The sequence below is a fragment of the Lycium barbarum genome, chromosome 5, assembly GCF_019175385.1.
Source record: "Lycium barbarum isolate Lr01 chromosome 5, ASM1917538v2, whole genome shotgun sequence".
Taxonomy (NCBI): domain Eukaryota; kingdom Viridiplantae; phylum Streptophyta; class Magnoliopsida; order Solanales; family Solanaceae; genus Lycium; species Lycium barbarum.
Genome location: NC_083341.1, coordinates 118,990,521 through 119,009,170, shown reverse-complemented (window position 1 = coordinate 119,009,170; position 18,650 = coordinate 118,990,521). Strand labels below are relative to the sequence as shown.

Here is an 18,650-nt window from a genome sequence, read left to right as displayed (position 1 = left end):
ACGGAAAGTGGGATGGAAGCTGGTTCAGAGTTTAGTCTGCCCCAGATGATATCTGCTCAGCCATTCGGGGTTAATTTGGTCTAGGAACTTGTGGTTTCAATAGCTATTGCATGCTTGACTCCAATGGGAGGCCAAATTGCATGTGTCTTCCTGGATTTAACTTTTCCGATCCAAGTGATGAGTTCAAGGGCTGTGAACGCAATCCAATCCAAAGATGCAATTTGGACGACACAAATCCGGAGGATATCTATATGATATGTATCCTTTAGATAACATATTTTGGCCTAATTCTTCAAAATATGAGGAGCTGCAGTCCTTTAATCAAGATGAGTGCCAGAACTCTTGTTTGCATGGTCGTAATTGTGTAGTTGCAACACAAAAATCAGAAACCTGTTATGAAAAGAAGTTGCCGGTTTCTAAGGGAAGGAGGGAACAAGTTAATGGAAAGGCTTTTGTTAAAGTGTTGAAATCTATTATCCCATCTGGGGATTTCCCATATTCACCACCAGAAAGGGGAAATGAGAAGAAAGATATGTCAGCATTGCTCATCTTGGGATCAATTCTACTTAGCACCTCTGCCTTTTTTAACTTTGCTTTTTTGGCATCCCTCATTGCTTTATATGTACACCGTAGAAGACTAAAACGCGCTGGTTCATCAAGCATACCGGAGATAAATTTGAGAAATTTCACTTTCCGAGAGCTTAAGTTAGCAACAGATAGTTTCAAGCTAGAACTTGGGAGAGGTGCTTTCGGCACAGTTTATAAAGGAGAGTTTTCGTCTTCAAAGTCAAGAACTATTCTAGCAGTCAAGAAACTAGACAGGCTAGCAAATAATGGTGAGAAGGAATTCAAAACAGAAGCCAGTGTAATAGCCAGGACTCATCATAAGAATTTGGTAAGATTGGTTGGATTCTGTGATGAAGGACCAGAAAGGAAGATTTTGGTCTATGAGTTTATGAGCCACGACTCCTTGGCGGACTTCCTTTTAGGTCAGTCAAGGAAAGAATGGAAGAAAAGAATCAGAATTGCATATGGGGTTGCAAGGGGGATCTTGTATTTGCACGAGGAATGCAACATGCAGATCATCCATTGTGATATAAAGCCTCAAAACATCCTGCTGGATGATTCATTTGAAGCAAGGATTTCTGATTTTGGATTGGCAAAACTGTTGATGAAGGATCAAACTCGGACTCTGACAGGGATTAGAGGGACCAAAGGCTATGTTGCACCAGAATGGTTCAGGAACACAACTGTCACTGCCAAAGTAGATATTTATAGCTGTGGCATTGTTTTGCTAGAAACTATTTGTTGCAGAAAGTATATGGACACTAATACTACTAATCGAGTGGGTATATGACTGTTTCCACTCGAGAATGCTAGATAAGCTAGTACAAGATGATGAAGAGGCACTAAGCGACAAGGAGGAGTTAGAGAAACTAGTAAAAGTGGCAATTTGGTGCATTCAAGAGGATCCGAATATCAGGCCCACCATGAGAAGGCTAATACATATGTTGGAAGGGGTAGTTCAAATTTCTCTGTCTCCACTTCCTTCTTATACCAGTTCAATTTTCTGATTGAAACATATAACTTAATAAAATTGTAATAGCAATCCCCTTTAGTATTCTTGTAGCTTTAGTATGCTTCCTGTTGTTTCATTAATTGAGATAGCCAATAAATTGTCGGAGGTTCCTCAATAACTTCATATGTATTCAGCAGCCACTGCATACTGTTTGGCTAGTTTGATAGAACTTAAGTGGAAGTGGTATGAAAATCATCTGTTTCGGAATGACCTTTTCTTTGAGGTCTTTAATAAGAGTTTAAATTGTGCTAAGCTTGTTCGGGCACACATTTTTAGAATGTGTTGCAGGCTTATTCTCTTTCCAGTTTAGTGCATTGCTGCTGCATATTTCTTTTTCCCTTAAACATCTATGCACATAGTAACATTGGAAAGAAGAAAGCCAAGTTTGATATTTTAGTGGCAAGTTGCCTACAAGTTGCTTGCTACTGCTATTTTTTATCTGTGAAATAGATTGCTACTTGTGCACAGATCATAAAACATCTTTGAACAAGAAAGTTAGGCCAAAGACCATATTTTCCATTCTAAGTTTAGTATGTATACACCCTTGCTAGAGAAAACACGAAAGAAAGAGCTCAAAATACGCATGAGGATACACGTCAAAGCCACAAGACCTACATTCTACATATATAATCTGGAAAGGGAATGAATACTTGATAGATCCTGGGAGATATTTTTATGAATGTAACTTTTCTATTTCAGAGTAAAAGATCATTCATACATACAAAGGGTTGCATACCCAACTCTAAATTAAAAAAAAATGACAGAAAGGAAGCATAAATAAATTCTGGTGTGAAAATTACAACAACGATTGAATTATCAAAACCTCCTCCTAGCCCAGCAGCGTTTGGGAGGACGAGGGTCATTAGCAGGTTTAGGCATATGATGAAAGTCCACCATTATGATCTTTCTCTTTGCTTCCTTTCGCTCTGCAAACCTTTCCTCAAATTTCCTCTTGCTTGATTCAAATCTCTCCATATCGCGGATGCTTTGTGTTTCTTTTTGCATTGGTCTCGCAACTTCAGAGCTTTGTGTTGTTTTCTGCACTATTGGTCTTGTGATTGCACTGCAGTTGCTCTGTTTCTGTGGTGAACAATCAGAATGAAGTTGTTCTTGAGGAGGAGCGACTTGAACACAGTTGGTGGCCACATTCCTCTTCATCAACGCAGGGGGCACACTCTTCGTTAAACCACTGCTGCACTGTTTTCTTGCAGCTGATTCCATGTCAGTCTCCGATCTTTCCTTCAACTCCCTGACGCTTTCCGTTGTTCCTGTAATTGCATTCTGTTTCTGGCGTTGGTCAAGTTTTTTCAGAGGAGCAACTTGTACAGTCTTCTTGATAGCCGTGTTAATCTTCATCAAGGGTTTCTGGTTTGTAGCAGTACTAATCTTGTTCTTGCTTTCGCTATCAACCAGTTGTATTTCTTCGACACTCTTTTCTTTCACAGACTCTTCTTCTTCAACGTCGGTCACTTCATCAGAACTGTCGCCATCTTCTTCCTCATCAATAACACTGTCGTCATCTTCATCTGTATCACTAAGAACGAAGTAATCGTCGTCGCCTCCAATTCCAGGGTGCATTAAGATATTCAATATCTCGTTTTTGCGCTTCTCAAACTCAGCGGGATACTTTATCGCACCAACTGTGATAGCCGCTCCGATCAAATTAAAGATATCTGCAGGTTTCTTCTTTATGGAGAAACGACTCAAAAACATTGCTTCACAATCATACATGATTACAACCTCTGTGATGAACTATTTAGTATTGAAAAAAAATAGTGATGGATGACTTTAACATATGACAGTTGCACTCTTATATAGACATGAATTCTAGGAAATTTAGAAACTACTCGTACTCCTTTTCCTACACAAGGTAGGAGTGTAGGAAATTAAAAAACTACACTTTTTCTACCCAAAAAAAATTAGGAGTCCGTGGAAATTTAGTAACTTTTTGCCTTTTCCTATATATTTTAGGAAATAGGAATGTACGAAAATTTTAGATTATTTTCCCTTTTCCTACTCAACGTAGGAATACACGGAATTTATAAACTATTTTCTCCTTTCCCTACCTAGTTCAGATACGAAAAAGACCAATACGTTAAAATTTAATTAATTTAAAACTCCTAAGTATTAAAAGAATACTTAATTGACATTTTGTCTAATATAAACTATATTTTTCAAGGGTGAAAAATTCAGCTCATGACCGCTCTTGATGATGCTAGTGTAAGAAACTATAGGCCTGTTTGTCCATGATTTCAGACCAGTGATTTGAAATTAAAATTTTATTTGGACGTGAAATTTGGATGTCTTAAGTTGTATCTTTTCTCATAAACACTAGAGCCCCACAATTTGTGAACACTATCAAAATTTCCTCGACTCTTTTACAATCTTACTAAATGAGCAAATCATAGTTCAAAAATAAGGTATCGGAATATTCTAAGGCGCTACATTAATAAATTACATATCTCCATATTCCTTTTATAAATAAATGCTCGTGATAAAAAACTATTTAAACTTTTAAATACAAGTAATTTTACTAAGATCCACTTTCAAAAAATCCAACAATAGTAGTAAGTAGCTGTTCTTTAATATAATTCTTCCACATGGTACAGACAATATCTTCACGTCGGCATGAGTCTCTTTTTACAAAATATAAAATGATTGGTATTTTTTTTACAAAATACAAACTTATAGGTCAAGTTTTACATTTAAGAAAATTTGAAATCACGAAAATTAGCCCATAAGCCAACAACAACATATCAAACTACGACTTTTATACTATGTTTTCCTTCACTTTAAACCATTAAAATCCTCCAAAAACAAATCAAAATCAAAATCAAGGTGAAGAACATACCTTATAATTGAAGAACTTTAGCCACACCAACTTTCTTCAAGACCAAACTCACCACAACATCAAGTAGAAGCAAGAACAATCACTTTTCATGAACTAGTTTAGTGTAATCTTGTTGAATTCTTGATCTAAGGGGCTATAAGTGTTTAGGAGAAGTATATGGATGTTTGTAGAGCTCAAAGAAGTGTAAATGATGAAAAAAGGGAGAATAATGAACCGACTTTCCAAATGGGCCCGCGGAAAAGCCATCTGGTAGCCTATATTGAAACACCCATAACTTTCTACTCCGATGTCGTATCGACGAGCGGTTTGTTGCATTGGAAACAAGACTCAATGAAATTTAATTTACATTGGTTATGAATTCCATAACTCATATTCTAGGAGATACACCTCCCTCAAGTTGGACTAGAATTTTCTGTCCAAAATTCTGGCAAGTTTTCCAAAATTTTGACAAACTTAATATATTCGATTCGCTTGATCTCGAAACCTTTAAGACACTTTCTTAGTACTTATTAAAAGTATTCCTTAACCCTATAAGGGTTCCATGACCTCTCCTGTTATGTCCCGTATTTTTATACATTGGGACAACCCGGATTAACTATGATAATTTAAGGCCAAGACCATTCCGGGATTTGAAGTCGGGACTTTTGACCTTTGATTGTATTTTGAGACATAAGTTGTACATGAAATTGTTGGCATTGAACACTTAGGAAAAATTTGAGACCACAATTTTTAAATTTGGAATTAAAAATGTTGCACAAAATGGGCCCTTGGCCGTGTGGACTTGGAATGGTCCCACACATTGTTGTGGCCAATTTTAATTGGTCCAACACATGTGTGGGCCATATACAAGTGGAGGTATTTTTGTGGGACTAAAAGATGACTTTCAAGTCATCTTTCCTCATTTCTATACTTAGCAAAATAAAGCCACAAGTTGAAGAGCTTCTCCAAGAAGCTCACGGCCAAGCTTCATGGAAAATCAAATCCAACTTCAAGCCTTCCAAAATTATTTCCTTGGTATAAATCAACTATTTTGAGGTCCCTAAGTAACGTGGAAGCGTGGTTGGAGCGATCAAGCCATCAATTTTGTGGATTTCAAACCCTAGCCTAATTGTGGAGTAAAGAAGAAAGGTAAGAATTTCTCTTGTTTTATGAGTTGTGAATGTTTTGTGCACATTGTAGTATGTTAATATGGATGAAAATCATGAGATATAGTATGTTGGAAGTGGGTTGTGTGATGGGTGTGCTAGCCGTGTAAATGGGTATTGTGATTGGGTTATTGAATAAATTCCTTGTAGCATGTTAAATTGTTGTAGTGTGTAGGATGGCTAAGAATCATCAATATATGTATATGTGTAGTGATAGATGAATATGGGTCATGCTATATGCCAAAGAACACACTAATGTCGCTTAGCGTTTTAATGGTTGTTGTGATGACTTCTAGTTTGGAAATGAAAGTTTAATGTCCCAAAGTGATATGGTGAATTGTTACGGGCTGATTTGAGGCTTATTGTGCGTTTGGCGTAATTTGTATATCCATGAAAATGATATCGTTATATTGTAAATTGTCGATACAAATCATGAATTGAAAAATGAGGAATGTGTTAAAAAGGGGTTGTTCTCGGTTGGGATTGTTTTCGGCCAACTTGGAGAAGTTGTTGGATTATTGGAAATATTATGTGAATCGTTTAGAATGTTCTTGAATGTTGTAGTATGGGTTTGGGTTAATAATCGAATGTACGAACGATATTATGGCTTTAAAGTAAGCCATTAAATTGAATAATTGGAAAGTCCTCGAATGGTGTAAAAGAGAGCTACTAATGTTGTTTTGCCTTTCGGATTGATTATTGATGATACTAGGTTGGTTATTGTGGTTGTTGTTGTTGATTTTGAGCAAGTTAAATTCTCGGGATGGCCTATTTACAGGGGAAATGCTGCCGAAATTTCTGTAGAATTGAGAGTTAGTTTGGAATGAATAATTACTTAAGTGCCTATGGTTAACACTGGATATTCATTGGCATATTTGTAGACCTTGGGGAGCCCGAGGCATAGATTTGGATTAGCGTTAGATTGGCTAGCTTGGAGTGCGTACAAGGTATGTAAGACAACCTTCTTTCTTTTGGCATGCCTTGGGTTGTATAGGCTAAATTATAAGCCTTAAGGAAATTCTAAATTCGAAATCCGAGCATCTCACGATCCGTATATGTTCCTTGGCACTCTTATGTATGATTTGATGAAATATGAACCTTTATGTATTTGAAAAATCGCTTTCCGAACTTTGCGCAAAAAGATTCGCTTTAAAGAACTTCGAAATTTTTGAAAGCCATACCTTTCACATAAATGCTCGGATTGCTCCAATATTTTTTTATAAAGGTTTGCATTATGTATAATGAGTACGTTTCTCCATGAGCGGGCCCGACTTTGATAAATTCCCGCCCGCGGGTCCCGCGACTTTCCTTTATGTAATTCGGGAACTTTTGAAAGGAATTGTTAAGACTATTATTTCGATTTTCAAATATGATCATTTTACTTATGTTTGAATTTGTGATAACGATGTTATGCATATGACTACTCACGACTCTATTCGTGCATTTTGTTATTCCCTTCGCCGAGTCCCGGGCCGGTTCTGTTATCGTGCGCATTTTGATATACTCCGGAGTTATGCTGTGTTTATGGTTCACCGATCTACTCGCAAAAGAGGGTCGGGTTCCACCTATACTTGGTGTTATGCTGTGTATGGCGTTATGTTGTGATGTGATATGTGACGGGGATACGGAGATTTGAGACTTTCTGGTGTTATGCTGTGTTATGGCGCCATTGACGGGCGGACGACCATATTCTTCTGTACCCGATGCATGACTTGCATATTTTTGAAAGCAAACAAATTTTGATATGTTGGATTTGCACTTATGTTTGATACTTCCATTTCGTTTATGTCTCGGATTTACTTTCTGTACATTCTGCTTTGCATACTCAGTACATATTTCGTACTGACCCCCTTTCTTCGGGGGGCTGCGTTTCATGCCCGCAGGTACAGACGCACAGTTTGGTGATCCACCGGTTTAGGACATCCTCTTTTTGCTGTTGGAGTGCTCTTCTCCTTTCAGAGCATATCTTTTGGTATATATTTTGTTCGCTATGTATGTATATATTCGTTCAGGGGTACGGCGGGGCCCTGTCCCGCCATATGATTCGTTTGGTCTGTTTAGAGGTCTGTAGACGTATTCGTGGGTGTGTGTGCCTACATCTGCTCAGATGCGTTAGTATGAGCCTATTCGTTATGGCAGCCTCGTCGGCGTGCATTTTGTATATGTTTTGGTTATGGCAGCCTTGTCGGCGTGCACTTGGTATATGTTTTGGGGCCGTCGTGCCATTTGATAGCCTTGCCGGCTTTTGATATATGTATACGCCTATGGTTATGTTAAAAATGTGTTTGCAGCAGTTTGATATAATTTGAGATGACAGATAGTATTTATGGCCGTATATGTTATTTGTATGTGATTCGATATGGATAGGTATGTCAGGGTGCCCAATTAGGGCACCAGTCACGGCCTACGGGGTTGGGTCGTGACATCTCCGATCTCACGTTAGTTTACTTACGACTCAAATGACGCAAAAAAATTCAAGGTGTAACAAAAATATGCAATCAGACTTCCAGATAATCTATGTAGGCTAATGAGCATACATAATTCAATGGCGGCCCTTTTTTGGCTGACGGTGGACCAATATAGTAACATGTGAAAGACCGGCTGACTCAAACAAAATGCCGACAGTTGCATTATAGCTAACACGGGAAGATTTAGAACCCTGAATGTTGTTTCTCAGAAGCTAGCAGGGCTAGCTAGCTAGAGACAGGGACTTCTATCTCAATCATTAGGCGGACCCTAGTGTCTGATGTCGGTAAATACTTAGCAGTAGACGTGTTTACACCAAACCAAGTAATATGACCTTAGTAGTTAAAAGTTAAAGTGATAAATGATAATACATATCACTTAACTATGGTTAAGTTATTAATGTGTATATGAAAGACGCACCATGCTTTAACTGGCTTGGCGTAAGTACTTTGTGCAGTTAAAGGTTTTACTAGGCACTCCTGCCCAGGCAAGCTCGAACGCTCAGGGGAAGGAGATTGTAAACAACTTTACCTCCTAATTAGAGAGGCTGGTTCCAAGATTTGAACCTTGGTCACAAGTAGAAACGTGAAGCGTTTCTCCGTTGCACCAAGAACCACTTACTTATATTAATCATGAAGAGAAACAATATATTTACAAATAGTTTGAATGGTTAAACAGACTTGAAACTGTCTCTATTAGCTATTGATGGCCATTCATAATAAAACCATTTTCAACATCTATGTGTGGACGTGCAATTTCCAGTTATTGTATATAAATATTTGAAACATCAATTAATACGGAACACATGGAAACAAGAAATACTACAAAATTATTTTTGTTACAAGTTTTTCTGTTGAATTGATTATGGGTGCCCACCTGACATCCCTTCATGAGACGACATATCTAATTAAGCAACTACAATTGAGTGCAACATATGTTGAAATGTTTGTTGTTGTCGCAAAGAACATTCAAGTATATCCATGCAGAATCAACTGTGGTTTGATATGTCTCCAGAACCAGTCGCATAATTGGGAAGAGGTTAAGTTGGATTGCACTGATGGTGTGAAAAAAATCATGTCACTTATAAAGTAAGTACTGGTAAGCCTCTATAATTAACATCAATTGATAATATGGTAAAAATGATAACTAAAATACTATGCCTAGTTAAACTACAGTGACGTGTAAAATATCTGACTTTGACAGTTGTGGCGGAGACAAATATTCTTACAAGGGGATTCAAAAAAAATTCGGCGAAAGGTATTAAATTGAACCCCTTCACCACACATAACTCCAGTACTGACTGTCGGCGTATACAACTTAAATCCAATTGGCAAACATGTAGGTACTCGGGGAGTCCTAAATAGGAGATCCCATAAATGAGGAGTATGTAACATTCCTCTGTCCAATCTTCAACCTGATGATAGGTGTTGCAACAATACTTGACATGTTTAATTCACAACAAAACATACTAACTTTGAGGAAACCTTTTGTCCCTCTGCCTGTGTCATGCCCCAAAATTCACATTAGGCCAAACAGGCATCCGATGCTATGAACAACACCGAAAGAACTTTATAAAATCAATAAAACGTCAAATCTTTTTCGATCATCTTTCAACAGTTATATCAATACGTTATAAATAGCTAACTAACTCATGATTTGGTACACTTAAATTACACTTTTTAATAGCGTAAACCAGGCGATGTCAAATATAGTAACCCAACAAGGTTAGGGTCGAATCCAACAGAGAATATGGTGTGAAAAGTTTACTAAATAAATAGCATACTAATCTTGTGGTCCTGGTGTATTCCAGAAAAAGGGGTTTTATAATTATTTGGGTTTCTGGACTAATTTAGAGTGACTAGTAATTTAAATTTGTAAATATATGGGTAAAAAGAACCAAGGTTGTGTCCCCGTCGGATAAAGTGTATGATCATGGGTGTTGATCTTGATATACTTTTAATGGATAGTTGTATGAATGCTGTTATACCCCATTTTAGCCGGGTCAAAGTAGAGTACAACATATTGGTGATTCTTATATTATTTAACTTAAGGAGTCGCAACCTAATTATTTTTAAAGGTGAATTAGGACACCTATTTTAACTAAGTAAATGCTTAAAATTAACTCCAATTAATGGTCTACTTAACTAATGTGATTCTAGGTAAGAGTTTTAGTTATCCTAAAGGGAAGGGGTTAAGCATCCTTTAAGACCCGTTAATTACGGTTAACCGGTCAAACTTAGGTTAATTAATTAAGGCTAAGAAAATAGAAGTATAGAATTTTAGTTATAAATTAAATTAAAAAAAAAAGGGTGAGCAGGATTAGTGAAGGTCTTTTAAGCGTTTAAAAAAATCCATAATTTAGAAACAATTGTCTTTAACTACTCAAATGTTAGAGGTGACAAAAAATAGGACAGGTAAGACAATATACATATCAACTATTAAAGGAAAAAAAATATCTTTGTAAGCAAATCTCCTTCATTTAAAAAATAGGCCTAAACTTGGCGTCATCCTAGTTTGGCCAAAAATGCAGTTTCGGAGATATAGAATGTATTTAAATTTCACTCTCCAAGATGGACCAAAAGACTATAAATAATCATTTTTTCACGTTTGTTCTTTCAAAAACTACATAGCCAATTTTGAAACCGTTTTGGGGTTCATAACATAGAGTTTCGGAAAATATTACTTTCTCGATAGCCGCTGAAATAATGTACCGATTGCGCCTCCCCTCTAAATTAGGTGTTCTAAGACTAGTAATCTTAAGTGTAACACATACACAATCAGAGAACAAACAGTTAATAAATCCTATAACAAGTTGAAAAATGCAAGAGCCATTCTTTTTTTCTCCCCTTTTATCCTTGCTCCTGTTGGGATTTTTTTTTTAAAAGAGGGAGAGAACTGAATGAGGAAATAATTGTGTGTTCCAGACTTCCTCTCATCCCTCTTTGCAATTTCTGTTCGGATGAGTTTTAGGGGAACGAGGGAAGTGATTGAAAAGAAGACGCGGATTCCATATCTAGTGGCGCAAGGGACTTATGCAGCGGTGAGAGTCTTTCATGAAAGACTCCATGTTGTTCGCAAAGTGTACATGCAAAAGAAAGGAAAATAAAGAGAATTAGAAGCAATTTCACCTCAAGGCAAACACAAAGGTTCATCACCAAATTAAAGGTCAAACATTGGTATGCCAAAATTACCATAGACAGTCTTCGAGAAAATAAATAACACTACTGCTAAAATTACGCATGTTTCACTACCAGTTTTGTTAAAAGACAATGTATAAGCTCAATCATTTTTTAAGTAGCAAAAATAAAACGCACAACCATGCTTTTTCATCAATGAAAAAATATACAGCCTAAGAGTGCGATATATATGATATATAAGAAATCAAAACAGGACCTATTGATGTAGGCATTAAAATGAAAATAAAACATAGTAAAAAATATCTGGCGTCATGGTTTGGCCATAAAATCTCTCTGAGACCATTTTAAATACAAAAAAAAAACTCAACAAGTTATTTTATCATGTTAGGATAGTAAACAAAATCACATTAATATAGTATGACATGACTGAAGGCAAGAACAACTTAAAACACGATTATTTTAAACACAAGCAATATGATCTCAACACAAAAGAGAAATGGAAAGGATCAGATTTTACTTACTATTTTTCTCAAACATATAAAAGCATTCAATGAGATTTGCACAACATTCAAAACAAATAGGATCAAATAAACAATCATTTAATAAACCTAACTTCACCAGTAAAATAAAAACTTTTAAAACATAACCTCTTAAAGCCGAAACATGGTTAGTAAGCTGATACTTTCACATGTTGACCAAAACAAGCATCAAATCGCATATCGATGGCATCAAAAAAGGGATATCGACACTGACCTTTTGTGGGTACAGTGAACTAGGGCGTGGGGGTCTTAGATCCAGCGGACGCCGACCTCCCTCACTAATAAAATGGCACGATTGAAGTCAAATAAATCACCTCAGCGGCTGTAAGACAACAGAGATCTGAGAAGGGAGAAAACGTGATTTAAAGCTTGTATTTTAGAGGATAACTAGTATGAAACAGTGAGTGTTTCGGAAGTTTAAAGGGGGAAGAGGTGGAGGCTAAAATCTTGTCCGAAAATGAACTTGAAGCAAATATTTATAGGGGGGAAGAAACAGCTAGGGTTTCATTGGGCGGGAATTTTTATCTTGAGTTCTATCCGTTGGAAACAAGAGGGGTGGGCAGCCATTGCAGGTTTGATCATAGATGGGGCAGAGTTTTTGACAAAAATAGCTTCCTGATAAGCGTGAAAGGAGGAGAGAAATAAAAAAAGTCAAAAGTTTTCTGCAAGAATAATAACTCTTCACGTGCTAAGAGAGGACTTGGGAGATTATGGTCAGATTTTGATATCTTGATTTTTCCATAATATAAATACATGGACTGATGGAGATATCTAAAAACTTAGATGGGCTATTTATTGTTCGGCCATTCACGGACCAATCTGCTGGAATCTTGGACTTATTATTGGGTTTAAAGTCCACTCTTCCCATTATTTCCTTTTGAGCTTCTAAATAATTTCATGCTATATAATAGTAGAACTAATATTAACTAAGTAATTAAGTTTATTTACTAAATACAATATAATATACTACAGTCACCATCATTCAAATAGATTATGGGATGTTGCAAGGTTTAGTAAAAAAATGCTATAGCAAAAATATTCCAGTAGTTATTTACATAGTGTAAAAAAAGAGTATTACTATTTAATTAAGTCAAGGAACATGAGAAGCCTTAAAGATCATAAAAATGAAAAAGAAAGAAAATGATAATATTAATAGTAGTAGTAGTAGTATTGGTAATAATAATAATAAGAACAACAACAACGAATAAGTAGTAATAACCTTACTATGATAATAACAACAATAATTATAATACTTATCGTAATAATGGTGAAAATAGTAGTGACGGTAGAGCATTTGTTTTATTAATAATTTAGAAGCTCGAGGAAATAAATTTGAAGAAAGGGGGGTCAAAATTGGGTGTCAACAAATGCACTTAACCTCTATGTGAATCTAGACTATTTTCCAATAAGAAAAAATTATTTCTTTCTATTCTTTTTCCAAAGATAAGAAAGTATACATGAAGAATGGTAATTTTTTAAAGTATGAGACGTACTTTCATCTCGTCCTTTCTCTGTGAGCTTCAATACTCTCGGCCATTCTTCACTAAAGTACGGGGCAAAAGTACGGGTCATACTTTGATGTACGCCTCGTATATTCCTACCCCTATTTTGCGAGATTTTAACAGAACCTTCAGTCACTTTCCACTGAAACACAGGGAACAGGTACGGGGCGTACTTTTATGTACGTCCTGTCCTTATTCGAATTTTCATCAGTTTTTCTGAGTTCTCCATCATTGGACTCCTACAATGCCAATTACCTGAAACACAACAAAAACACATCAAATTGACCAAGACTTGCTCAAAAACAGGTAAAACTTATAACCAAAAAGCATTGAATGTGCCATAATTTCACGGCACATCAACACCCCCAACTTAAAGTCTTTGCTTGTCCTCGAGCAAGTCACGACTCAATCTAACACCTAGATATCACAGAGTAAAATTGTCTACATTGGTTTTGAATTCTCATTACCAAAATATGATGCACAACTTAAAAATGCTACGACTCACAATGCAGCTTCAATTTATGACAATACATTATCGAACATATCATGATGCGCACAAACATTACTGTAGGCGGTCACTTTCTTTTGCACCCATTTTCATCCTTATGCCCTCACATAGACCAAAGAACATCCCAAACACACATATACACAATGAACAAGGGACAACAGACTAAAGAGAAGAGAAAACACTCAAACTCACATAGAATTTCAGATCTACACACGCAAATACCATAGGCTTGCCCTTATTTTCTATGCTTTCATCCTTAGTTTGTTCAGTTGTGATCACGTTAGGACTTGTTTCAGCTTGTAATGTAGGCTTTGGGACGGGTAGGACACTTTTTGGGTATTAGTGCTCACCCTTCTCGAACAATATATTTTCTTATCTTCACCTTTATTCACCTCTTCTTTTCTCCCTTTTTTTTTCTTTTCAAATTTTCGACCTCGATGTGGTTTATTTCAAATCCATTTTAAACTTTTTTTTTTGCGTTACCATTTTCTGCTTTTCTCTTCTTCTTTTTTTCATCTTTTTTTTTTAAAAACAAATATGTACAGTCACCACATCGAGTCTCAACTCACACAACATACATCATCCGCAAGATAGATTCTCAACCTCTACCCCACACTTATTTCACCCCCAACTTAGGCTTGTAGCCTCTTTTATCTCGCAGTATCAAGGAGGGAACGGGTGCAAAACTAGAATACTTTCACAAAGGGTACGTGTTTGTTAACGGCTAGCCAAGAAAAAGGTCAAAGGTTCAAAAAAGGAAACTAGGGATATCCACATCATATGGTCAGGTTTATTTAGGCAAAGTGACTATTTATACAAAGAAAGCCTATGATCATTTCACAACCAAACCAACTGTCGGATTCAAACATCAGTAACTGGGCAAGTTCTAGATTACACATGTATAGATTGGATAAAACTAACAACTCACTCACACATTGGCATAAGGTCGATTATTTATACACTTGTGACCTCCTAAGCAATCATTCATCACACACAATACCCCAATACTCATAATGTCATACAAAGAATCACTCACATCAATCAATAGCTATTTCTGAGTATGCATTCTTCAAAAAATTTGAGGGGTCCATAATTTCCAACAAAAACACACAACATGCCATAAGTTTCGGAACACTACCAAATAAGTCAAAACTACTCTATTCTATCTAAGCAACATCCTACACATGCCAGGTTTAACAAAAATAAACCCCTCGGAAAAAGAACACATGGCAAAGAAAAGCTGTGGGGGGGGGGGGGGTTCCTAAACACATAATTTACACTACAACAAAAGCCAGCAATCCCCACCCCCAACTGAAAATCATGCACTGTCCCCAATGCATCAAATGTAAATACTTTAAGGGTAAGGGATACTTGGCAGCACTAAGTGCTAGGGTCAGTCGGAGGCGCTATTGCCCTATATGTATGGATTGGGGCTAATGTTGACTCATCTCTTGTGATTCCACTAGAGGATGCACCAGTAATACTGCTGATCGGTGCTGGAGGTCGACTGTCAAACATATATCTCTCAGTAGCAATCTGAATATGCTCCTCCTCCTCCTTCGCTGTCTGGGCCAGAATCTCCAACTCTGTCGCCCGAGGATCCTCATCTCCCACTACTTGTTTCCCTCTATCAGCTCGGGGTGCTATATCCTTTTTGGGCATCAAATTCACCACATTTATCAATGACGAGAGGTCCACCTTGCTCGGCTAATGGGGCTCCTCCTCAACATTTTGCTTTCGCTTCTATAATGACCGTATATTGGCCTTTAGCCGGTCTAACTCCGCTCTCATACCCAACAAATCACTACCTGGACCCGTATGCTCCAAAGCAGCCAACCGTGCCTCAAATATGTCAAGTCTAGCCTGATATAACTCCTGGGCCTGGTTAGAAGCGGCTGTCACTGTTGCTAAGGCGATTTCTATCTTCTTCTTCACATGCCTCTCCATCTCCCGAGCTAAAATCTTTAACTGCTCGTCAGCTTACGCAGCTTGCACCACCACTCGTTGAAAATTCTCCTTGTTAAATGCAAATTGGGCTTGGGAAGACTATTGGGTGGCTGGAGGAATAATGTGGGTTCTCTGTCTTCCAGACAGATGCAAAGGTGTAGTGTTAGCGTGAGAAACCTTAGAAGTAGGTGCAGTAGTGTCAGGAGGTTGGGTCACTGCTGTGGGAGACACCTCATTGGTGGGCACCTCGGTGGTCTCAGCTCCCGTGGCACCAGAATCTGCCTGGTTTTCATCCTCAACTTTCTCCTTAGGCATTGCTGTGGCTGGCTCTTCGAGTAACAATTCAAATTTCTTCTTTTTTTTCTCCTCCTCTTTTGTTTTGGGGATATCATACATATGAGCGGATTTGACACAGTGGTCTATAAGAGGTATATTTTCCACATTCGCCTGTTGACATAGAGTAGTAATAAGGCACGGGAATGCCAATGAAGTATCCTCGTGCTGTGCTCTATCCCGAATCTCCCGCGCAATCATCATCCCGATGTAAAGTGGGTAGAGGGTTATGAGAGATACCACCACCACCGCTCGGTCTGGGGTGAATGTATTGTCATTTTGTGTAGGAAGTATCTAGAACCGCACTACACCCCGCCAAAACTTTGCCTCAAGTGACAGAGTGTTCTTGAATATCTTGGACTTCGTTCTCAACCACCGTGGGTCACCTTTGGCTATGATTGCTGCCAACCACTCCATTACCAATTGTGTCATCCTTCTGTTAACCTTATCATCGTACTCAATCGTGCGAAGAGGTGCAGCAAAATCAGCCCCGAAATAGTACTTGTTTATGGCAGCGGGTGATATATCCATGTTCACCTTTCGAACCACAACCTTATCCGCCAGTGGGATATCTTGCTTCAGCATTCCTGGATTCACAATGGTGCTCAAGTATGCACCATGATTGGCATAAAATTCCCGCACGAGCATTGGGAAATATTCGCTCGGTTCGCTGTTGAAAACCTCTAACTTGTAGGGGGTCAGCAGTTCCCTGATCCCGCGTGATCCTCCAAGTCCCAGAATCCTATTCTCCTTTTTTCCCAAATATTTTGCCTGGGAGAACCCCCTTTCTTTATACTTTCAATGCCTTGTCAAACCACTCTCGTGAGCCTTCTACCGAGAACCGAAGGGTATCCTCCGCTTCAGCCTTTCTCTGGCTTTCCTCCTCTCATTAATATTCTGCCACTTCCTGGGGGGTAGCAGGGGTCTCCACTAGTCTCCAAGCTAGTTCTGATGCTCGGACTTGTTCCTGATCGGACCCTTCTTCACTTGAGCTAGAGGAGTCCTCCTTTTCAGACTAGGAGGAAACCTGTACAGGGTTAGCTCGGCCTCTAGCTGAGGCTCTAAGTGCCTTCAAAGGCCTGTTGTCCTCGTCAGAAAACTCTTGGTCTGAGGGAACATCTCGAAGTTGCCTTATGTCCCTGACCTTTTTAACTTGTTTAGAACCTCCACCTCTTTGTTTTGGCGGCATACCTGTGAAGGAAAACATTAAGTGTGTTAGAGAGTTAATACAACAACCACAAAAGAAGCAGCAAGTTCTTTGCTTGCAAATGTAGTGTTTCAGTTGTGCAAACCGTACTTCAAAGTACGAGGCGTACATTGAACTACGGGAAAAAGGTACGCGATGTACATTCATATACGGGACGTACGTTGTGCGCGTGCTTAGACGTATATAACTGAGCAGTTTCTATACTTTTCAACTAAAGTACATGACATATAATAAAGTACGGGACGTACTTTGTTCACGTACTTAGCGGTATACAACTTAGCAGTTTCTGTAATTTTCTACTGAGGTACTTGATTAATGTACGTGACGTACAATAAAGTACAGGGCATACCTTCATCACGTACTCTCAAGCACTGCCTTCAGACCTTATATTGATTTCCGACGACTTACACAACATCACCAACACGTAACTCACTTATTTCATTCTTTAATTAAGGGGTTTTGGGGCGCGAGTTACTCAGAGTTCACCCGTTTTATAATTTTTTTTCTTTGTGACAATTCACCAAGCAGTTAGCGGGCATCACAACTTTAGGCTTAAAAATTAAAACCTTCTGTCGAAATGCCCTCCAACTAAGTGGAGATATGAAATATTTTCCCCCACGAGTTCTGTAATCATAACAACATATCAATCCCCACCCCGAATTGAGCATATATACTATCCCAAAACAAGAACTTACTATACATAACTACCTTACAACCAATAAAGCAAATAAACCATGAAAGAACTAGATCAACATACCTGTTAGGTAGATTACGATGAAAATAATGTAAGCACTACAACGGTTGATTCAAGTTCCTTTCCCTCCACTACTTTTTGGGTACAAAAGATAAAAGTGTGTTGGTTAGTGATTGTGAAGCACCAGGTGAGAATATATAGTGAGTTTAGGAAGTAAATTGGGGTGAGCGGGAGTTAATGAATGGTAGTAATGGTAGGTATTGGGGTTGTGGAGTCGTGGGTGGAAGGGGTTAAGTTACCGTGGAAGAGGGAAACCGCTCGTTTGCCTTTGTTTAATTTTGTTTTTTTTACTGAAAATATTTACACGGAAAAGGTACGTCGCATACATTGAAGTACGGGACGTCCTTTTAGCACGTATCTGGCTGCCTTGTTCCAGTGATCCCATTCGGCTTACCTGATAAAGTACATGACCAATGTACGTGACGTACAATAAAGTACGCGCGTACATTGTATCACGTACTTGGCCTCCAACATACAATGACAACCTTGGCATCCTTGTCAAGGTACGAGGAAAAAGTACATGTTGTACTTTAAAGTATGGCCCGTTCTTTCATCTCGTACCTCACCAATTGTCTCCAGTGGTTTTCCAAGTTTTCTTCAATAAGTACGGGCATGAAGCACACCATATACAATAAAGTACGGATGTACTTTTCAGATCGTACATGGGCCGTCGAACTTTACG

At 38.1% G+C, this 18,650-nt stretch overlaps 1 protein-coding gene across 1 annotated transcript; it reads left to right on the top strand.

The window, feature by feature from the left end:
• The first annotated feature begins 200 nt into the window (after positions 1–200).
• LOC132642654 (G-type lectin S-receptor-like serine/threonine-protein kinase RLK1) lies at positions 201–1,708 on the top strand. Its single transcript, XM_060359737.1, has one exon. It carries the CDS (start codon positions 215–217, stop codon positions 1,355–1,357), a length of 1,143 nt encoding a protein of 380 aa, XP_060215720.1. The 5' UTR covers positions 201–214; the 3' UTR covers positions 1,358–1,708.
• Positions 1,709–18,650: the final 16,942 nt, after the last annotated feature.